General features: G+C 49.5%; 1 protein-coding gene and 2 long non-coding RNA genes across 4 annotated transcripts; 1 reads left to right on the top strand and 2 right to left on the bottom strand.

Annotated features, from left to right (window-relative positions):
- Positions 1–4,425: 4,425 nt before the first annotated feature.
- Positions 4,426–6,487, bottom strand: LOC135295344 (G-protein coupled receptor 183-like). Its single transcript, XM_064411297.1, has 2 exons — positions 6,396–6,487; positions 4,426–5,517 (listed from the first exon to the last, which is right to left on the bottom strand). The coding sequence occupies exon 2, from the start codon at positions 5,482–5,484 to the stop codon at positions 4,426–4,428; it is 1,059 nt and encodes a 352-aa protein (XP_064267367.1). The 5' UTR covers positions 5,485–5,517; positions 6,396–6,487.
- Positions 6,488–16,139: 9,652 nt separating this feature from the next.
- On the bottom strand, positions 16,140–18,176 carry LOC135293805 (uncharacterized). The gene is made up of 2 exons (XR_010355907.1): positions 18,105–18,176; positions 16,140–17,430 (listed from the first exon to the last, which is right to left on the bottom strand). It is a non-coding gene; the product is annotated as an uncharacterized LOC135293805 (long non-coding RNA).
- LOC135293803 (uncharacterized) lies at positions 16,299–19,432 on the top strand. Of its 2 annotated transcripts, none has more exons than XR_010355903.1 (3): positions 16,299–16,538; positions 18,043–18,204; positions 18,491–19,432. It is a non-coding gene; the product is annotated as an uncharacterized LOC135293803 (long non-coding RNA). The 2 variants fall into 2 exon arrangements; XR_010355902.1 differs by lacking the exon at positions 16,299–16,538 and adding an exon at positions 17,569–17,673.
- Positions 19,433–23,053: the final 3,621 nt, after the last annotated feature.

Genomic DNA, 23,053 nt, shown 5'->3' with positions numbered 1-23,053 from the left:
TGTAATCCCAGCAGCTGGGCAGTGCAGCAAACTCTGGAGCCGCTCGTATGTGACAGTGCAGGTGCTTCTGCCTTCCAAAGCAGTTAGTCCTTCTGACTTCTCCTGGCACCTCTCCATCCCACCTGTGGAGAGACCTCCTGCAGAAAGGACGCAGCTCCTCACAGGTCCTGTGGCTTTTCCCATGGAAGGTGATTTGCAATTCCCTGTTCCATGAGAGCACACCACCTGTGTAAGGGAAGTGGATTGAGAGCTTGTGCTTGCCCCTCGCTGCTTCTGGGCATTTGTTTGGGGGCAGGGCAGAGGCACAGGTGCACCTCTGAGGAGAAAACAATTGTCCACATCTCCTGGCCTGATCAGTCACACCAGGGCTTGTCACTTGGCCATGAGAAGCTTTTATTTTTAGAAGATATGTGCGTAATTACATCACAATGTACAAAGATGGCTTACAAACATTATGTACGATATGCAGTAGCTTCAGTTCAGAACAATTTAAAGCACAGACTGAAGAGGTGTGTAAGTTGGGAACAAGTGCTAAGGGAAAAAAGCTGTTCTGTTTGAGCTTGCTCTAGCCCCCCCTGCCAAGGGCAGGGACAACTTCCACTAGACTGGGTTGCTCAAAGCTCCATCAAACCCAGCCCTTGAACACTTCAAGGGATGTGTCATCCACAGCTTCTCTTGGCAACCTGTTCCAGTGTCTCACCACCCCCATGTAAAGAACCATGTCTTAATATCTCATCTAAACCTGCCCTCTTTTTGAAGACCTTCCCCCTTGTCCTGTCACTACAGGCTCTTGTCAAAACAGGTCCTTGTCCAAAGTCCCTCTCCAGCTGCCTTGGAGGCTTTAGGTACTTAGATTTTCAGTGCTCTGAGGTGTCCCTGGATCCTTCTCCAGGCTGAACAATTCCAAGGCTCTCATCCTGTCTTCCAAGGAGAGGTGCTCCACAATCTGGATTATTTTGGTGGCCCTCTTCAGGACTTGCTCCAACAGGTCCATGTTGTTCCTGTGCTGGAGACCCCAGATGCAGTATTCCAGGTGGGATTGCACCAAGGTTGAATGTAGGGACAAAACTATTTCCCTTGACCTGCTGGTTGTGCTGGTTTTGACACAGCCCAGGATATTATTCTGATGCAGACAGTATATACTGCATCCTATATCTGTGCATATTACCTATTGTGTGTGTCCACAGAGTGTACTCTGCCCTCAGATGAAAGTGCAATCTTCTCTTAGAAGACAGTACAGCACCAATAGGTGCAGAAAAGCAGGAATTGCCTGCATAGTGTGCAGTTACACTCTGCACGGAACGCCTTCCATCCCAGTGTGCCGTCTGTGCTCCCCGTACACGCCACCAGCGCCCGGCTGGCGAAAGCGCCGCACTGCTGCGCGGCAGCAGACGCGTGGGGGAAGCACAGCCCCATCTGTCACCGGCTTCTTAGATTCGTGGGCGTCTTTTTAACACCGAGCCGAGGTTCCAACTCCCTCTCCCGGCGGGAACCGGCGCTGCCCCCCTCGCCCCGAGGCACTGGGGGCTCCCCGGGGGAGCCGGGGCAGCGGCCGGGCAGAGCCCGCGGAGAGGAATTAACACACAGGCAGTGCTGCCCTTGTGGGCATGGCTTAGCGGTGGCCTTGGCAGTGCTGGGTTAATTTCTGGTCCCAATGATCTCGGAGGTCTTTCCCGACCTAAATGATTCTGTGCTTCTGGGTTTTTGTGATTCCGAGGGATCGCTGGTGGGTCCAAGCGTGGCAGCAGGCGGTAGCTGCTGGGCTAGCAGCGTACAGCAAGAACCACGCCAGGAGCTTGGACTGAACGGGTGAACAGCAGTGTAGGAAGATGTTACTGTGCCTCTAGACAAAATGCTGGGTATGGTTTCTCTTCAATTTTAGAGAAATGCTCCTTTTGCAAGAAGACGGGGAGCACCCACAGGTGGGCAAGCTGGTCTGGGCAATAGAGGGTTCTTTAGAGTTCTTCTTTGCTCCGATTCCTCTTGACCCACTCTGCCCAAGTCCCTTCCTTCTCCATCTCGTGGATGTTCCTTCAGCTCCCAGCTGCCTGCTGTCTCCAGATTGGTACTTTCAAAAGCCAAGTAGCCGAGGCTGGTGTCCCTCCAGAGGAGGAATGCTGGATCCCTCCTGCATTTTGCAGCACTACACCCAACTCTTCAGCTATTTCCTATTCCAAAGGCTCCTACTGGTGGCAAGAGGTGGAGGTACTTTTCTTAATAAAGTACTTCTGAGAAAAGCAGACTCCAATAAGCAGCAAACGAGGTTATGTTTATACTCCACCTTCTCCTGAGAAAGGCTTGGTCATAACAGATTGGCTTTTTCTCAGCAGCTTGGCAAAACATCTCAATGTCTTGATCTGGCGTAGGAGGGTTGGCCACTGCTGCAGACCCCTGCTCTGGTGCTCACAAGCTACAAACCAGTGGCAGCCCCCAACACAGTCCTGTGGAATTTGAGTTACAAAGACAGCAGAGCCAAGCTCTTCATAGCACGAGTAGGTGGGGTTAGGGGCAACAGCCACCAGCTGTGGATGGGGAAGCTCAGACACAACAGTGGGAAAAGCTGTTTTATCCAGAGAGCAATGCAGAGTGGGAACTGTCACCTCAGCAAGGGGACCCTCCTTACCTGGAGTTTCCAAGCCTTGTCTGCATGAAGCCACGTACAGCCTGACATTGTGCCAGCCACAGTCCTGCTTTGGGTGGGCTGCTGGATGAGGTGGTGCAGAGATTCCCTTCCCAGACATATTAATAAGGCAATGTAATTGTACAGCACCTACCAACCTAGCCAGACTCCTTCAAGGGTATTCAGACCACTGATATGCTGATATTATTGCATCCCAGCTCTTTTTGTCCATTGTAATATGCTTTTCAGGACAAAGGCCCTCTGCAGGTCAGCACTGAGGTTAAACCTGCTTTGAGGGGGGCTCAGCCTCCAGGAAGGAGCTACTGGAGTCTGTTTCCCACCTGAGTTATTTTAGGCATCCCTCTTAGTCAGCCTTCAGCATAGCATGCCTTCAGCCTTCAGACCTATACCATGAGTAAAACCATTGATGTCCAAAAGCTTGTTCATGTGCATTTAAAACAATGAAGGACTGCATGTGACTATTATTAACTTTCTAGGCATAAAAAAGGTTATTACCTTAAAGAATTATTTGTATTAATCAAAAGTGTCTGTTCATGAAACATTTTCAGGTATACTTTTTCAGTAAAACAAGCAGCTTTCTTTTCCTTTTCATGTCTCTGTGTGTGTCTGTCCCTTCCAACTTCAAACAAAAGGCTAGACATGCCAGGAACTGTGAAGTCTTATGTGTGGGTTTTTTATCACAGTCTAGTGATTTCAGCAAAGAGCTGAGGAGGCTCCTGCCAACTTTCTCCTCGTCTGAGAGGCACAAACCTCAGCAGGAACCTGATGTCCCAGGTCTCCTTCTCTTGCTCTGGCAATAGTCACAAGCAACCTCCCTTAGCAGGGCTCTCAGACTCCTCAGGGCACCAGCTTCAAGACTCAAGGTCACAAAAGGCCACCCTCAGTTCTTGTCCCTGTTTCTCTACTCCCTTCAAATTAAGGACTAATGGGAAGGTTTGCCCCATGAGTACATCCAGGGCAGGTTGGCAGCCTTAGAGCTGGGCTGGGCTCCAGGCCATCCCCACGATCCCCTTCCTGGCCGTGGGTCCCTGCAGTGCGGGCAGGTGTGAGGAAGGGCACCCTGGGGAAGAAGCAGTCACCCAAATGGTGAATGTAGGCAGCAGCACATCCAGAGCCCTACAAATTCACATCTCCACACCTCTTCCTTGGGAGAGGGCTTTTCCAGCATCTCCCACATGCCCCACACTCACTGCTTGCCCCATGCAGAGCCCTGGTGCAAGAGTGGGATGCTGGGCAGGCAGAGAGCAGAGCTGCTGTTTGTTGGTGTGGAGAAGGAGCTGTAGGCCATTTTCTGCATGCAAATAACATCCCAGCCTTTCCCTGGAGTGCCCCAGCCATCTCCTCCGTGCAGTCTGCCCTGAAGCCTGCAGGGATGCTGCTGTAGTGCTCCAGGAGCAGTGCAGGGGAGGGGGACAGAGGGACATCCATGGTGGTTACCAGCACGCCCCAGCCCCACAGGGGGTGTGGGCAGGCACGGGAGAAGGATGCAGTGCAGTGCTGGGAAACATCCAGAGCAGATTCACGAGCTGCCTCCTCTGGGGCTGGGATGAAAGGTGCCTCTCCCTGCTCCAGGCTGGCAGGTGCAGCAGCGCTGAGCACAGAGCCAGGCACGCAGAGCCAGGCAGGGCTTTGTCCCTGCTGGGCTGGCTTTGTGAGAGCCCCTGGCTCCTGGCAGGGGAGGGATGGAGCCTGTTGAAGTGCTGGTCCTGCAGCTGGACTCTGCCTCCTGCCATCAGGGATGGTCCATAAGTCACAGGCCAGGCGAAAGGGAGGGGCTAGGGCTGCTAGACGGAGCTGGAGCCGGGCGGCTGGCTGTTGCTGTTGCTCTCCGAGGGGGTCTTGGCAGTGGAGGAGGTGGCCAGGGAGCCGCTGTTCCTGAAGATGCGGAGCAGCCTCCGCTTGTAGCCCCGGAAGGCGAAGAAGTAGATGATGGGGTCGATGCAGCAGTTGAGGTTCATGAACGCCACAGTGACTTGTAGGGACATCTTGAAGGCCTGCTGCTCACGGCAGGACGGCTGGTAGAGGATCTTCCTGACCATGAACTGGACAATGTTGAGGTGGTAGGGACTGAAGCAGAGCAGGACAGCCAGCAGAACCACCAGGATGACAGTGAAGGCCCGGTGGTGGTGCCCGTTCTTCACTGTCAGCGGGTTCTCCTTGGCCGTCTGGCAGAGCTTGAGGTTGATCCTCACATAGCACACCAGGATGATGCCCACGGGCAGGAAGAAGCCAAGCATGCAGGCCACCAGGAGCAGGTAGGGCAGATTGGGAATCTCCTCGAAGTTGAAGTACTCCATGCAGGTCAGCTTGTCTCCCATCCTTCGCGTCATGGGCCGCAGGAGCAGCGGAGCCGTCTGCAGGAACACCAAGGACCAGACGAGGACACAGATGCCCCTGGCACGGCTCATCTTCCGAATCCTGCCGGGGTGCCTGGTGCGCACCACGGCAACGTAGCGGTCCACGCTCACGCAGGTCATGAAGTAGATGCTCACATAGGTGTTCATGTAGAAAATGAAAGCTGTGATCCGGCAGAACCAGTCCCCAAAGGGCCAGTCAGACTCCAGGATGTAGTAGGCGATCCTGCCCGGCAGTGCCAGCGTGAAGAGGGCATCGGAGAGCGCCAGGTTCACCAGGTAGAGGTCGGTGGAGTTGAGTTTCTTCTTCCTGCGCTGGAAGGTGATGCAGAGGGCCAGGACATTCCCACAGGCACCGAACACCAGCAGGATGATGTAGAAAAGGGAGAAGGTGACTTTGGTTGAGAAGTGGTGGTTGTGCACATTGCAGCTGCTCTGGTTGCTGGAGGTGAGGTTGGTGGGCAGGAACACATCCTCCACAAGAGCCATTTCCACAGTGCCTCACGAGCTCTTGTTCTCTCCCTTGGAATAAGAACACACGTGAAACTTGCAGCTTATTGATAACAGGAGTGGCACACTTAGAGCTGGCCCTCATCACAAAGCAAAAGCCCTGTCCCCTGCTCCAGCCACCTCCCCCAGCAGCACACTGCTCGAGTCATTTGGAAAAATGCTTCTCTTGTGATTTTGGTGAGAGCATCTCAACAGTGGCTGTGAGTCATTCTCCTTTTCTTATCACGAGCTACTCTTAATTTTGTTTCTTCACAAGTCCAATCAGTATGAGAAAGGACTGGAGGTGCTCGGCGGGGTAATTGCCTGTCACACAAGGAAGGTCCCAAACTCATCGGGTGGCAATGATATCATTTACTCATTACTGCGAGGAGAATGAGGAGCTTCATTGAGAAAATGTCCAGGAACTGGAGGGGCCGGGGACTGGGAGGGCTGGGGGACCGGCTGGCAGAAGTGCTCAAGATCGCTTTCGCAACCCTCGGGCAGGACCAAAACTTCAGCAACGAAACTGAAGAAATTAAAAGAGAGGAAAAAACCTAGCCTTCCACAAAAAATCCCCCAACCCAACCTTCCCCAACAATCCCGTGACCCACGTTCGTCCGATCAGGGAGCTGGGAACACCCCGGCACGGAACCCCCGCTCCCCGCCCGCCCCGCTTTGGGCACGGGGTCCGCGCTCGTCCCCGGCGACAGCGGCGTCCCCTCGGCTGCGGGGCCGCACGGCTCCCGCTGCGCCCCTCCCGCCCGGCGCCCGGCTCCGCTCCGAGCACCGCCGCACCGGGGCGGGACGGGATGGAACGGAATGGGACGGGACGGGACGGGACGGGACGGGCGCAGCGCTGCCTCTCGTCCCCGGCGGCGCGGACCCCGAGGGGCTGGGATGCTCAAACTCACAAGCACGAAAGAGAGGTCAGGGGCTCCAGCGTGAGTGCGGCGGGGTGCTGCCGCCTTCTCCTCTTCCTCCTCTTCCTCCTCCTCCTCCCGCCCGACTTTTGGGGGCAGCTTGCGCGGACCCTCCTGCCCGCGTCCTGCACTCGGGCTCCCCGGCCGTGTGAGCTCCTCCCGGGATTCGCTCACATTATAAAAGCACCGTGAGATTTGGGGTTTTTTTGTTTGTTGTTTTTTGTTGGGTTTTTTTTTTCCTTAGGGTTAGTAAAACTGTGTTCTTTCTGGGTGGGGCTTTTTTTTTTTTTTTTTTTTCTTTCGGTATGTGAGAGGCACGCTGCCGCCGCGGGGGATATTTTCAGTAGTGGCTGTTCTGGAGAAGATAAATGACTGTACCTGCGCGGCAATCGCTCCCGACATCTAAGCCGACGTCGGGTTTTACTCTGAAAACTTCTGCAAGGATGCAAAATGCAACTGAACGATGAAAACAACTTCAGCTCTGGTTCACGTGCGGTCCAGAGTGCTCAGCCCGGGCACACGCACATGGCCACGGCAGCACGATCGGACCGCGGCAGCTTTTACAATAAAGTTGTAGCAAATTTCCAAAGGAGCTCATTGAGCCTGTGGCCAGTGCAAGCCATGCTGTGCCTGTGGTGAAACCCAGATTTGCCTTTCACACACACACAGAGACATCACCAGGCACGGCTCCTTAGCGCAGAGATTGAGTTGAACGAAACAATTTGCCCTTAGTGGAGAAATATTTGTGTTATTAAGTCGATACAGTGTGCGGTGAAAGTGGGGCTAAGCCCCTTGTCCCAGCTGGAGCTCTCACGGCAGGCTCTGTCCCCACAGAGTGCTCAGCAGTGGAGGGCTGTGATTTATCCCTCAGCCCTCTGTGTGTGTGTGTCTTACAGCACGGAGAGAGTACTTTCCTTCCCAGCACTTTCCCAAAATGTTTGCAGAAGTGCAGCCTGCCCTGCGGCCAGCAGGATGGCCTTCCCCATGGTGGCTTTTTTACTGGAGACCACTAGGGTTTTCAAATCCCAAGAGGATTTTTTAAATGCTTCTTTTAATGGTTCTAGGGTTTGGGGTTTTTTTGTGGTGGTGGTGATGATCTTGCTGGTGTCTGGTTTTATCCCTCAAAAAAATTCCTAATAAAGCAGGAAATTCCCATCACGGGGCATTCGGGATGCTACTGAAAAACTGAAGCCAAGTAATACAAAGGTTAAGATTACAGTTAAGCTAAATTCCGTATTTCCCTCTGGGTCAGTAAAGCTCAACTAATTATTTAATTGCATAACATTACTAATGTTTTAAAACAGCAGCACTAAACTCAGTACTAATCTGTGTACTCATGTACTGTGAGTCATCTGTATAGAAATTACACATGATTGTCATGAATTTACTAGAAGTTGAAGGTACCTAGCAAGAGTAATAGTGAAAATTGGCTAACAAGCTTATCTGTTAATGGAGATACTTTTGTTGCTCGAGGGTTTATATTACACAGAGGGAAAGGTCAGCTAATAACAGAATACTGCTGAGTAAATTATTAAAAATATTCCCTAGTAAAATAGGGGTTTTCTACTTGCACATCTGTCAAGAGTTAAACTAATCAGACTTGCGTGGGGCTGAAATGTTCTTGAGCTGTTTCATCGTGATGGTGAAAACAGCCAGTGGGTTTAACATTAGGGAAGTGTTATGTCTACAGAAATCCTGAGCCCACACGAGTGAGCAGACCCAGGACTATCCCTTCACCTCCCTAAAGCACTGCAGGACAAACAGCTGCAGCTGAAACAAATACGGGTCTCATGGATTCGGGCTCACTGCGGCACTGTCGGTGCAAAGCTCCTGCCCACCCTCATTACAGTCTCCCCCATGAGAGTTTTAGCTCCACAAACTAACACCGTCGAGGAAATAAATTTGGATGAAGCTCAGCAAAATGCCACTGGCTTCCACCCAGGGGCCCACAGCGCCTCGGACCGGCCGGAATCCCCAGGGCTTGGCAGGGATGGACGGGGAGGTTTGTGATGCAAATTCAGGCCCGGGGCTTTTCCGAGCAGTCAGACGGGCCCTTTGCAGAGCCCCTGCCGTCCCTGGGCTCCGCGCTCACGCAGGCTCTGCAAGGAGGGCTGCAGATCCCGGGAGGAATCAGTGCGGATGGCCCAGAGCTGCCACCTGCCTGGGCACCGAGGGCTTCCCACGGAGCCCAGGGGAGCGGGAAGCGCCGGCGCTGTGTGAAGGAGGGCCTGGATAAAGGAGGGTCGAGGGTACCTCAGCCCCTGCGCAGAGGAGGGAGATGGCCAAGTGGCATCACCAGCCTCGAAAACAGATGGAAGAGCCCAAAGCTCTGGGTGACAGCCGTGCCCAGGGTGACAGCTGTGCCCAGGGCCTTGGGAATAAGAGGGAAAGCAATGCTCTCCACCTGATTTTATTTTTCTTTTTGCAGTGCAGAACAAAGGAAGTGGGTTCTTTTGTGCAAAACACGCTCCTGCCCTGTGTGCAGCAGGTGCTGCGCTACAGGAGTGCAGCCCAGCTCCACCCGTTTGCACGGCTCCAGCAAGCCCTGCACGGCTGCACCACCCCACTCTGCACGGCAGGCGAGGCCCTCTGGATGGGGCAGGGCACTGAGGGGATCCTCTTCCCCCCCGTGGGGATCTGCTCCCTGCCTCTGCAAGCCGGCATGAGCTGAAACGGGATCTCCCCTCAGACAGGGCAGAGAAGCCCTGTCCAGCCCAGTTTGCAGCCATCTCATTTAAGAGATACTGCCCTTGACTGAGCCCAGTGGAATGTAGTGTGGGATTTGAGGAGGGAGGTTCAACTTCAAAGCTGGATCTAGGCTTTCTTCTCTTCTGTCCATGTTTGCATAAAGGCATTTCCCTGGGCCTGGCAGGGAGCAGGCATAGTCCCACAGCCCAGGTATCCATCCCAGGGTGAGCAGGACCTGCTGTCCTGGGATGTCCCTGCTGCCAGGGACCCAGCCAGGGCACAGGGACACTTTCTGGGGGAGTCCTGCACAAACACTTGGCATGGAGGATGTCTTTCCCAAAATGTTCATCATGCTCCTTAACCATGGCACGTCTCTAGCCAGGTCCCTGCCTGGCAGTCACCACATGCTACCTCCACAGCCATATGTTGGGTATTTCAGAACAGATGTGCACCTAGAGTCACTGTGGCTCTTCTCCCACCATCCTCAGAGCACACCTCTCTCTGCCATCCCACGAAGGCTCCCTGCAGTCTGCTTTTGCTGCGGGAGACCTTGCCATGGATGTTGCTTCCCAGCCCAGCAGAAAAGCCAGGCTGCAGCTCCTCTGGGATCAGGTCCTTGAGGCCATCAGCTGAGCCCAGCCATGACTGTGGCTGCGGCCGGCCAGGGAAGCTCAGAAGGAGCTGCAGGCACGTGCTGGGAGATCCATCACTGAGCTTCCTCCAGGGCTGCTTCTTCGGGTGCAAAGCCACCCTCAGGTACCTGTTTACATCTGCTGGGATTTCCCAGAGTTGAGAGATGATCTGGAGCTGGACTTTCTGAGGGCAAGGCAGCATAACAAATGAGGTAACAGCCCCTTCACAGAGAGAAAGCAGGAAGCTTGGCCTCCTCTTTCCATTGTATCATCATCTCTCCCCATTTTGCTTTCCACGTTGTCTTTGGTTACATTTTCTCTCTTCTAGTGCAAAACATTTTCAGGAAGCTTTGGGTGCAGACACAAAAATCTCCAGGTGCTTTCAGTGTTGATGCAACAGGCAGGGATTTTCCACAGCTCAGCCCCTGCATCCCAGGTCACCATTACTCATCTGGCAGTAGAGCAGAAATTAGGAGAATCCCTGATTTTGACATTCATCTGTCCATTCAGTAACAGCATCTACGTGGGGAGGACAATGTTTTAGAAGCTTTAACTTGATATGATGGGAATTGTAGAGGAATAAAAATCTGAAGATTCCTACCAATTTGTGATAAAAAACTGAAGAAAACAATTACTGGAGTTTTGATATGTTTAAAACCTAATCTGGCCCTAAATCTAAGTGGGAAGTACTAAATAACAAAGCAGCTGAAATCTGCTTCTGCATGATATGACTGATTTTGTTTTGCACACGCAGCACCAGCTCTGGAAATGATGGTGCAGCACCAAGTCATGACAGTCAGAGGGGTGGCACAGCTCATTTCAACATCCCAAGCAGTGGAGCACAACAAGGCAGCAGCTTTGGGAGCCTCTTCCTTCCACATTCCCTTGGCTCCAGTCCCAAAATGTGGGCATGAAGCCCTGTGTGTGGGCCACACAACCACCACTACTTCCATGTGCCTGTGGCTTCATTAAGCCTGGCTGCAGAGAAGGGGTGGTTGTATTAACAGGGGCAGCTCTTAGTCAAGAGGGTCAGGGCCCCTTAGCAGGAGAAATACCAGTGAAATTCACATTCTAAATAACTTCCTCCAGTGAGCATGAAACACACTTTCTCCCACGCTGTGCTATGACTTAGAAACTCCATTTTGCTTTTGCAGGAATAAGATGAAAGTTTTCTTGGTATCTGATTTCTGTGGTTAAAAACAATGTTTAAATGCTTATTACAAAAAACACAATCATAAGGCAAATTTGGAGAACTGAGGTCCTATTTTTATCTGTTTTTTCTTATGCCATGGCCACAAATGCTACATATGCACACACAAATTTGTAACATACATAAGCAAAAAACAACCGATGTAGAAGATGATCACAAAACACAGACATGAGTGTTCGTGATGGAAAAAATGCCAAAAATGCACATCTTCATTCAGTGTAGATCTCTATGATCCTATACAACAATTTCTTTAGGCAGGGCACCCTCATATTTTGTGGCTTGTGAGTCTTTTCCATTTATTCTTTGCAGTCAGTGTTTAAGCCATGTTTTGGCCATGTTTAACACATACCAGGTAAATCCTATGGCAAAAATCAGCATCTTCATGAGCGTTTCTATGGGGTGCTCTGTTCCATGCACCAATGCCTCAGAGAATCACAGAGTGGAAGGTTGGATGGGACCTCTGAGGAGCAGCTGGTCCGACCACACAGCTAAAGCAGACACCCAGACCTGATTGCCCAGGACTGTGTCGAGACATCTTGTGAATATCTTCAAGACACAACCTGTCTGGGCAACCTGTGCCAGGGCTCAGTTGCCCTCACTGTGAAAAAGTGTTTCTTGATGTTCAGACAGACCCTCCTGTGTTTCAGGTTGTGCCTGCTGCCTCTGATCCTGTTACTGCACACCACTGCACAGAGCCTGCCTCTGTCCTGCTTGCACCCTCTCTGCAGGAATTTATACACATCACTGAGATCCCCCTGAGCCTTCTTTTCTCCAGGCTGAACAGTCACAGCTCTCAGCCTTTCCTCTCAGGAGACTGCTCCAGTCTCTTCATCACCTTTGTGTCCCTTTGTATTGTATTTGCCGGGACCCTCGTGGCAGGAAGGAATGATGAATCTGACTCCATGTTCTCAGAAGGCCAATTTATTATCTTATGATACTATATTACATTAAAGAATACTATACTATACTATACTATACTATACTATACTATACTATACTATACTATACTATACTATACATTAAAGAATACAGAAAGGATACTTACAGAATGCTAAAAAGATAATAAAGAAAACTTGTGATTCTCTCCAGAGTCCCGACACAGCTTGGCACTGATTGGCCATTGAGTCAAAACACTCACAGCAGAAACCAATGAAACAATCACCTGTTGGTAAACAATCTCCAACTACATTCCAAAGAAACAAAACACAGGAGAAGCAAATGAGACAATAACTGTTTTCCCTTCTCTCTGAGGCTTCTCAGCTTCCCAGGAGAAAAATCCCGGGCGAAGGGATTTTTTCAGAGAATGTGAATGTGACACCTTTGCTGGACTCTCTCCAGCATGTCTGTGTGTCTGTGTACAGAGGGGCCCAGAACCAAACCAGGATTCCAGCTGTGGCCTCCAGTGCTGAGCAGAGAGCAAGGATCATCCCCCAGACCCGCTGGAAACACGTTGCCTAAGGGACTCCAGGACACCATTGGCCTTCTTTGCCACAAGGACACATTGGTGTCTGGTGTTCAGCTTGGTGTCCACCAGGATCCTGAGGTCCTTTCCTCTGCAGAGCTGCTTTCCAGCAGGTTGGCCCCCAGCCTGTACTGGTACCTGGGGGTGTTCTTCTGTAGGTGCTGGATTTTGCATTTCTCCTTGTTGAACTTGATGAAATTCCTGCCAGCCCATTTCTCCAGCCTGTGAGGGTCCCTCTGGATGGCAGCACGACTCTGTGGCATATCAGCCACTCTGCCCAGCTTGGTGTCATCAGCAAATGTGCTGGTGGTGCCCTCTGGCACTCTGTCCATGTCATTGATGAGGATATTGAACAGGACTGGAGCCAGTATTGACCCCTGGGGCACACAATGAGTTCCTGGCCTCCAACTGGAACCTGTCCTGCCAACCCTCACCCTCTGGGCCTGCCTATGCACTTTCCAACCCACCTCAATGCCTCAGCTTTGTCTGCTGATTTATCTACCCAGCATTTGCATGTGAGAGAGCAGGGTGCTCCGTGCTTTATTGTGGGAAAGGAAACCTCAGAGAAGTTACAGTGAGCAGTGAATAGCTGGAGATCTCGGCACTTCATATTTTTTTCAGAGCGGTTTGTTCTTGCTTGCTCAAAAGGGTGCCTGCAACAGGTGCAGAGCCAGCCCCAGGCACTCAGCACCTCTCTATTTCCACCTCCTCAACCCCTAATCCTGCAGAATCCTGTGGCTTTTGGGGGAGGGTGGGACCAGCTTGTTGCAGATTAAAAACATTTGTTAATGAAAACCTTTCTTAACAAAGGCCTCCCTTACCAGTGGTGATCAGAGTGAAGTCTGGCTTTTGCTGCCTCGACTGGGTGAGGGCAGAGCAAAGAGACAAATCTGTTTGCACCACAACAATGATTCAGCCGCAGAGAGTGGCCCACGCGGCGCCCAGCACGAGCAGGGCACAGTCCCTGGAGGAAGCAGCCAGCATCACCCAGCCAAGGCTGTCACACACCCCTGCATGTGCTGCGTGTCTGCACGGGACCTGGGCTGCCCTGGGACAGATGCTCCTCGTGCAGGAAGATCTTCATTTATCAGGCCAGAACTTCTACATGGCTCTTGGGTGTTGTCTTTGCTCCTGTCTAGGGCCTGGGTCTACATTTCTCTGCAGCTCCCTTCCCTAGCAGATCTCCCCTGAATTCCACTTGCAGTGGGCAAGGAACTTCACCAAACCCTCCACACCTTCTGGCCCTTTTCTCTTTGCTGAGTTGCAACTCTTTGTGTCTCCATAAGAAAATGTACTCTGTAAAGCAGAATGACCTAAACCTAAGCATTCAATGAGATTGAATTTTGGATATGCTATAAAGGTCTGGATCATATGGAAGAATTTATTTTACAATCATCAGATTTTACCTTTTAGGGCTTACTTGTAAGACCAGACAGATCCTTTCCACCTTAAATAGTAGTTTTCAAGGTGTGTTGGCTAAATATTTTTTATTACGTTTATTACATGCCTTTGCTTCTCCACTCTTGTCTCCTGGGTTGAAGTTGAGGTTGGTCTTCTCCCTTACACGCCTGGGAATATATTTTCCAAATTCTTTCTTCATAGAAGAAATTTTGCTTCTTGGGGCTTCACTCACTTGTAATGTATTCGTGGAGACAGCAACATTTTAGCTGCTAATGCTTATTGAAAACACTCGAGTCTCTGGGCTGTACTGTAGCTACATCTGATGCTTAATGCTTTAAACATTTTGTGATCATGAAGAGTTTGATCTGTCAGAATAATTGTAAGTGGAGAGCCTTCTAAGCACTCCATAAAAAACAGAAACAAAATGGTACAAGTTTTTTTCATCTTCAGGGGAGTTTTTTATGTACATGGGAGATAAAGAAAGAAAATTTGCCTCAGCACAAAGCTTTTTTTTAGGAAAAAACTGGAATCAGATCTTAGCTTAAGGGAAGATGCTTCCAAGGAACAATAAACTCTCTTCTTCACACACAAAAGTACAGCCTCCTCAGCATGACATTCAACCACCCTACAAAGCCATGAGCTAGGCCAAAAGAGGCTCCTGCCTGACCTCAGCACAGAGGGGAAAAATTGCCTTTTAAGGCCCCATGGCTCTAAGCTCCTTCCTGTTGGGAAGGTTTTGCACAAGTGGGAAGCCCCAGCTCTTCCAAGGCAGTCACTTGCAGAGGCAGGAATAATTCCTCTCCATCAGGGCCAAGCACCCCACTGCTCACCGTCCTAGCATTTGACAGATGAATATGCATGAGACACAGAGGAATGATTTACATCTCATGGACTGGGACCCGAGGCAGGGAATTAAGTGGTATAGATTGGTTTCTTTACAAATTGCCGTTGTATGGTTTAGCATCATGAAGCCAGAAAGCCCAAAGAGGGACCTTGCCTGTGAGCCATGCTGGAAACATTTAAGGACTGTTAAAACCATTAATTTGCTATTCCCCTTTTTGCTTGTGATGTTTGCATGTTGTGGAAGCAAGTTTCTGATTATTATTTTTTAATTTATTGTTGTTGTTTGGTTCTCCACTAGCATTGTCTGCAGCAGCCCAGGCACTTTGGTGCATGTAATCTTGAGGTGTGCAGTCAGAGAGAAGTGTTTTGTTTTTCACACCCACAATCAAAGTCTGAGCTCTAAGATGTCTAAAATCCTGCTACTTTGAAATAATTTTCAAGTGCAGGAACAGGCCTCCTTCCTTAGCCAGCTCTTACAGCAGTGCTACCATGACATGTAGCACCCCTGCCCTGGTACCACTACTCATCTACTGCTGGCAACCCTCAGGTGAGCAGGAATTCAGCTCTCCTCCTAAGTGTGTCTTCAGTCACTGGCTCCCTCTAACCATGTGAATGTCCCTGCTCAGGAGGGGAAGTGACTGCTGTGGTTGCAAATGGTTGGTGTTAGAATGAGTTAAAGCTTGGCTGATAGAAAATGGGAATAAGGAAGAATATTTCTAAAAGGGCAAGAAACAAAGGGGATTTTTTTTTTTACAAGAGCTGGGGGAAATTTGAGGGAGACCAGTAATTTCCCATCTCTCCAGTGTGGTAGTCATCTGATGACTTCGGCTGGCTTTGACCATTAATTATACAATTCACAAAGAGAGCATAGGCAGTGGTCTTATTTGTGGGGTTTTCTGTTTGGTTGGGTTTTCTTTTTGGTTTTTGGGGGTTTTTTGATTGTGTTTTTTTAACAAATTCAATTACTCTGGGACAATAGAATAATCATTCTAATTTGATTTAAATGCCAGCCCCTATGAAGAGTATAATTAGTTATTTACTAGAAATGGAGACAGTGTAGTTTCACTTGCCTGACTTTGATACTCCTCGGAAGGTGTAGATAAGGATATGCACAGTCTCCCCTCCCACACTGGGTTCATGAATTAATAGCCTGGCTGTGGCTGGCAGACAGAATGCCTAGAGGTGAAAAAGCAGTTTCTGCCTTCAGCTCTTTCTCATAAGAGAGAACAAAAGGTCTGGTCACAGCCGGGCTGCCAGAGGAAGGCTGGAGGCCATCCTGCCACCTTCCCACAGGCACACAGGGCTCCCATTGCTTCCCAACACTCAGCTCCCACTGTCTCACCACCGGCCAAGGCAGTGCTTCACTTCCAGGCTCTGCATGCACCAGTGACCCACCAAACCCTCAGCTGCCTGGTTTGAAGCCAGACTCACCAACACAGGTGGGCATTTGCCCACTGGCTCCATGCTGCTGGATCACCCAACACCCAAATCATTCTCAATTTCACTGCTTGCATGCTTTTTATTTTGAAGACAGTTGCTCCTGGTATTTGGTTTGTATGGTTGACTTGTCACTTAAAAACCACAAACACATTTTCTGGTGTGATATGTATTGACAATGTGATTAATATTTGTAATGTTTTTAGTGGCTGACTGAAGTGAGGATAAGGAGAAAGGTGGTTTATGCTCAGAAACACATTTTCTTCCTGAGATGTGAATGTTTTCTTTCTGTTCTTTGAGGTGGAGCGTATTTGTGGGTAGATTCCCCGTGGCTGGCTGGGCCAAGGAGTTGTGTACCTTCACATGGCGGTCTTGTCAAAGGAGAAGGTCTTGTAAAATGTACTAAGCTTGACAGTGCTTGCCACTTGGATGACCCAGTTTTCATCAGAAACCAGTCCAAGGTAAAAGAAAGGTATCATGTTGTAGCCCTTGAGTAAGGTCCACTAAGCAAATGCTAATTAGATGCAAATTCATGCAGAGACTGTGGGCTTCTGTGAAAGAAATAACCATGAGCAGACAGATCATGCTCTCTGCTGGGCCACTGGAGACTGGGTCCAGAGGGCAGGTTAAATGGATGTCTGCTGAGCCACCCAGCTCCAGAAGGTGGCAAACCATGTCATTAGACCAATCTGAAAGTTTACTTAAGGATTGTTTCCTGCAGGGAAACCTTCCCTAAAACGCCTTTGTGCAGCTGGGTGAGATGTGCTGCCCTGCCTGCTGGTGAGGAGACAGGTGGCATGGGGCAATGTCACAGTGGGATTCCTCTCCTTCCTTTCCTACTGGAGGAGGGGAGCTTGCCAAGGGGCAAGTTCCCTTTTCTCAGGTGGTGTTGAACTTTCTCTGGCCTCCTGAGAGTGCAGGGTGCCTGCAGGGCCTTGGCACTCAGCCCTGAGCAGGGTGATGCCCCGGCTGATGTGTTAACACCTCCAGGGCTTCCAGGAGGCACAGGAAGGAACCACAGCCTACCAAAGCCACAGTGATGCTGCTGCTCCCAATATAAGATGCTCCAGAGGCCTCAGGGGAAAAGCCACTTTGCTGTCACTCCTGTGTGTGCATGGTGCAGCAGGGAAGTGCTGAGTGACTTTTGAATTTCTGATGGCAGATGTTCCTCCAGGCTTGAGCTGAGGAGGGTGTGCAGAGCTGTGTGCAGGTCCTGGTGTGGATTCACAGAGGTGGTGGAGGAAGGAAGTGGTTGCTCTCATGTCTGCATGATTGCTGCTGCACACCAGTTGTGAAGCCTTGTATGGGGCTCATGACAGAGCCTGCCCTGCACAGGCAAGGCAGGATGAGGAGCTGGTAAAAAAACCCCACATTTAAGGGAAGAAAAGTGATTTTTGTAAGGGGGGGGAAATGTGTCATCCCACATCACCTGTGGGGTTGAGACAAGTCAGCACAGCCCTGCCTGGCGCAGATGGAGCGTGGCAAAGGCCAGCTCAGGCATTCCTCCATTGGCCCTGGGACCACCGGGGCTGCTGAGGTGATCGATGGCAGCTGGCCTGGGTGGCAGGAAGCCTCCTTGCCCTGTGTGGATGATGTGTAAGGGACAGGGACACATGGGACTGCTTTCTCACGCCAGGATGCCCAGATAGGAGATGAGGCTGAGTTCATCAGCCCATTTTGGCCCAGGGGCTTGGTTTTGTCCTGGGGTCTGGTCTAGTGTGAAAGTATTAGCAGGGTGCTGGAAAGAAGTGGGAAGAAGTGCAGGAGAAGGAGGGGACTCTCTTCTCTTTCTGGGCCTATCCTATGTCCCCTCCAAGCAGGGAGGGGACATGGAGGGAAACTGAACATCTAAACCACATCCTCTCCATAGTCACCAATGCCAAAGACGTGCTGATTTACAACAAGAAAATAGGAAAAAGGAGAGAAAGCGAAAATAGATTTTAATCTTCAGATGCTACTTTTCAGGACACCTAGAGGTGAAACCTGCTGCCCACTGTCAATATCGGGGAAATATACTCACTACACACCCAGCACAAACGACAGGGACCGGCTGCCGGCGCACCGGGCTGCAGAAAGCCAGGACCCAGAGTCCATTTCGCTCCCACCTTCATTTCCTCAGCTGCAGAGGTGAATGGCGGCTGGGTGCCCGGAGGAGGAGCGGCCGGGGCAGAGGCGGCTCCGGTGTCCCGGTGCCACTAGAGGTCCCCGTCACAGCGAGGGAGGGCCCGGGGCGGGCCGGCCGCCATGCCGCTGCAGCGCGGCCCTCAGCGCCGTGCCGTGCCTTTGCCGACGGCCCGGGAAGGGTCTGTGGGAGGGGACGGAGTTACAGCAGCCGGTTAACCTAAGGAGGGAGGGAGAAATCAGACGGAAAATGACTTCTTTTTTTTTTTTTTTTTAATTTCTGAAACTCCAGACCGCTTTTCAAGCACGCAGCGTCCTATGCAAAACCTTCCCTACCACAGCGCTTGGAAGATGATATTTTCCAGAAGCTGATTTTTTTCCAGAAGCTTCGGTGCCAAGTGTCTGCCACACTGGCACCTCCACCAAACACATCTTCACATTTCCTCACCTCCACCCAGCAGCGAGGATGTGGGCAAGAAATGGGGTCTCAGCCGCTGCACCAAAAGCTTTGGTTTAAAATCTTTGCTTCTTAGTGTGTATGAATTAAAGACATTTAAGAAAATGTGGTGTTAAACTTGCCTGAGGAAAGTACCTACGATTCCTGTAGAGCTTCCCCCATGTCCTTCCGTGGATGTTTGCTCTCCTGCCTGAAGAGAGCTTCAGCCTTTTTGGGCACAGACAGCTCTCATTTACATGCCTCACATGTTCCTGGGTAGGGTAACGTTTAAAAGTAAGTAACCATCATGGTTTTAGCCAGGTTTCGCTCTGAATCACCAACTTACCTCAAAGCAAAACTGAGAAAAAGTTCTGGGCTAACTCTCGTGTTCTCAAACCTTGGACGTCTTGACTTAGCATGAAATTATTCAGAGCTCATGCTGCCAACTATTGCTCCTGTAAGAAACCAGACAAAACCCCCTCAATTTTCAGTGGTTTCGGGATTTGTTTTTAGTGGCTACCCCCATATTTAGCTGGCGGAAATGCCGCCAGCAATCACCACTGACACGAAGCAAGCTCACTCTCACTTTCCACGCTTGCAGCCTCTGCCAAACTGCTGCTCCGGTGACACTGCTTCTGGGTAGGACTTGGACCTCCAGCCCTGCACTGGACTGGGAAATACCACACAATGAGGAGAACTGGGGATTTTTGGCCAGTGGAAGGTGATGGGTGTACGGTGTTAGGAAGCAAAACCTGGTCAGTATAGTGCAGCCACTATAAAACACCTTTCCTCATGAAAGCCAACATCCTGCAGGGCTGTGAGGGTGATGCCCTCAGGAGCTCTTCCCATGAAATTTTCCATAGAAAAATGCATTTTCCTTGTGCTATAAGGGTTTGACAGAAATGTTTTTCCTTGATGTTACCACTGTATGCAGATACCATAATGCTGGTGGGCACTTCGGGTGGAGGCAAATCCTTCCCTTTGCAGCGTGTAAAACAGCACCGAATGAATCACAATGGTTTGGGATGAAAAGAACCTTAAAGGTCATCTTATTCCCACCCCCCTGCCATGGAAAGGGGCACCTTCTGCTACACCAGGTCTCTCAAAGCCCCATCCAACCTGGCCTTGAACACTTCCAGGGATGGGACATCCACAGCTTCTCTGGGGACAGTTCTAGTGTCCCACCACCCCCACAGTGAAGAATTTCTTCCTGATATTTTACTCAAACCTGCCCACTCTCAGTTTAAAGCCATTGCTCCTTGTCCTATCACTACATATCCTTGTAAAAAGGTCACCAAGCTCCTATCTACCAGACACTTCCTCAGCTGTCTGGGCTTGCAGGAGGAGAGGGAGAAAGAGGTTCAGGGCCCTGCATTGTGGAAGGCTTGGCTTGGCTGCTGCAGGGTGGTTTTGGACCCTTATGTCTCTTCTTCTCTGAATCCCAGGGACCAGCAGCCATTTCCATGTTCCCAAAGCATATTCACAAGTTTTTGCAGGCACATCATAACAACTTTTGTTTGTACAGGCAGTCCCAAGGACTTCTGCAGCTTGCCAGCAGCTCCTTGGCACATGTCAGGGGAGGGAATACTGTTTCCTAGTAAAAATAAGGGCACTGGTATAGGTGCTGCAGTTTAATTTATTTTCAGAGATAGTCCTCCTTACACAAGGCTGGGTGTGGTGAGGAGGGAGGAAGAAACCAACGGGAGGAAGCAAAACACTCTGAGAGCAGTGAGGCCCTGGCTCCTGGAGGACACCTAAAGGTATTTGGCTTTTAAAGGTGTCATCTGTCATTAGAGCCCACACAAAGCCAAGGCAGGTGAAGGTTCCCACCAGTCTCAGCTGGAGCAGGTGCCACCTCAAGCTCAGGACACTGTTTCCCTCATTTTGTAAGGCAATCTCCTACAGAGGCTGTAAAGAATCAATAAGAAAACCTCAATAATAAGTGGCTCACTGGACTGAAATTACCAAAAGCCGGGGCAGCTTTAGTGGGAGCTTTGTCCGTTTAATAAAATGTGCTTTCCATCTTGCTCAGGAAGCACATGACCTGAGAAGAGATTGAAAGCAGGCTAGGAGAAGTCCTGAGGAAAACCCCACTGTAGGTATGGGATAAACTCCAGTACAGGCAAGTTAGGTGCTGATTAGAGACCATAAACACCTGAATAGAAAACACAGGGTGAGCCAAGGTGCTGGAAAATCCATTCCTCATAGGAACCATAGGAGAAGGTGAACTGCAGCTGATAGAAGCCTCTGTTTGGCACCAGATGGCCATGGAAGGCTCCTTCATGTACCATTTATTGTAGAGGGCGATCTGGGGACTAATTCTTAAGTCAACATTTAGGCAGAGCAAGGATCTCGCTGCATTTCAGCCTTGTTATTCAGGCATTAAGTAAAAATCAGGAAGTCATACATGTACCCAGAAAGCAGGTTACTGTGGAAAAAGTTTTAAATGACAACCTAGTTAAAGAAAAAAAAAGTACAGTAAGATGATTTTGGACATCCAAGTTAAAAATGGTTCTCACCAGTGCTGTCTTGGTATGTTATATACTAAACCCAAGAGGTAAAAGTGATAGATCCATGTTATTTTCTAATTTGATGATCAAATGGTCAGTCTTTACTAATGTTATCAACTGCAGCTTGGGTTAGGCTGCTGTAAGACCTATTCCAGCCTTGCCTAACTTTTGATGAGGGTTTGCAAACAACATAGATTGACAGATGTCAATTAATTAGAGGCAGGTTCTAAAGCTCAAGAGATTGCTATCAACAAGAAAGTTAATCCTGGTTAATGCCTCAATCGATCACAAAAATAAACAGTCAGAAAAAATCAAAAGCTCCTCCCAACAATCACTCAAATACTTTATTCTTCTTGGAGCAATGTCAATGACTTCAATTTTTAGAGCTTTTGAATCTACCTAAGAAAATTAAATTTGTGGCACTTTGACAAAATGGGGAATTTTGAAATATTTACATTTTTGTGGTCTACAACTTCCTCACAAGGGGAAGCAGAGAGGCAGGCATTGATCTCTTCCCACTGATGACCAGTGACAGAACTCGAGGGAATGGAATGAAGCTGTGTCAGGGCAGGTTTAGGTTGGGTTTTAGGAAGATTTTTCATCCAGAGAGTGGTTGAACACCAGAATGGACTCTCTAGGGAAGTGGTCACAGTGGTCACCAGGCTGACAGAGTCCAGGAAACATTTGGACAATGCTCTCATACACATGGTGTGATTCTTGGGGTTGTCCTGTGCAGGGTCAGGAGTCGGACTCTGTGATCCTTGTGAATGCCTTCCAACTCAGGATATTCTGTTATTCTATGAAAAAAATGACACAATTTTTTCTTGAATTAAATCTCTGTGTCTGTGTGGGTGAGATTCAGCATCTCTGGACTCACCCACTTACACTGAGATACTGCAAAGTAGCTGTCTTCATGTGAAAAAAAAAAATCAGCTCCAATACTCAGATGCAGACAGTGGAGCTGAGGACAGACAAACCTTCTGTAACTTAAATGGATAAAAAAATAGGAAAAAGTTCAAACTGGTAGCCTGGACAGTGAATTAAAAAACTGCACAGGTCTGTTTGCTGTTATTTCTTAGATTTGGGATATAATCCTGCTCCAAGTCAATGGGAGTTTTGCTATTGAATTCAGAGGGACCAGAATCAAGCACTTTGTCTTCTCCAGACCTGACCACTTTATTTGGAAATATAACTTTTTATAACACACACTTCTCTCTTAAAATGCTACAAAGTAAAGCAAGTAATTACATTAGGCCCTACCTGAAGCTCCAGAGAATTAATACAAAGGCTGCTTGACTCTTGCCAACTTTCACTATTACAATTTTACTAGCACCATATGCAGCACTACCGTACCTGCTTGTTTCACATAGTAAAATCATTGGGGTTTGGGTTTGTTGTTTTTGTTGGTGTTTTTTTTGGTTTGGTTTTTTTTTTTTTCCCAAAGGAACATGCAATATCCACAAACAAAAGCTCCAGGGAGTAGGAACCAGCTTGGAGGCCCATATGGTCTTAGTATCAAAGTAATCAGAGAGGGAACAGGTCTGTTTGCTCAGCAACCCCACCCTTTTTGCAAACATGTGAGAGCTGGCTGAGGAAAAGGTGCTCTTTTGGGTGGTTTCTGTTGCTTGCTGTCATGCAATAAACTTTGAAGTGAGATTTCCAGTGTTATTTTCAGCACCCATGTAGCCTAAAAGGAAAGAAGCTGTGAGGTAGGGGGAGAACTGGCTGTGTCAGCTTTGAGACCTTGAAAGGGTCGGGGACATTTTCCTAAGGACAGCCAGGAAAGGGTTTCTGCAGAGGAGAGTTTTAATCAGAAAAAAGCTAAGCCTGTGATTCTCATTTGACTAATTCCAATGCAGGAGAAGAACTGAATGCAAATTGCACATACAAGGCTTCACATAAAGGCCAA

Source organism: Passer domesticus, chromosome 2 (assembly GCF_036417665.1).
Source record: "Passer domesticus isolate bPasDom1 chromosome 2, bPasDom1.hap1, whole genome shotgun sequence".
In the NCBI taxonomy this organism is placed as follows: Eukaryota; Metazoa; Chordata; class Aves; order Passeriformes; family Passeridae; genus Passer; species Passer domesticus.
The sequence above is the reverse complement of the archived record's forward strand: the minus strand, read 5'-3'. Positions and strand labels throughout refer to the sequence as shown.

Excerpts from the sequence above, each read along its gene's own strand:
- LOC135295344 (XM_064411297.1), bottom strand. The coding sequence starts at position 5,484 with ATGGCTCTTGTGGAGGATGTGTTCCTGCCCACCAACCTCACCTCCAGC.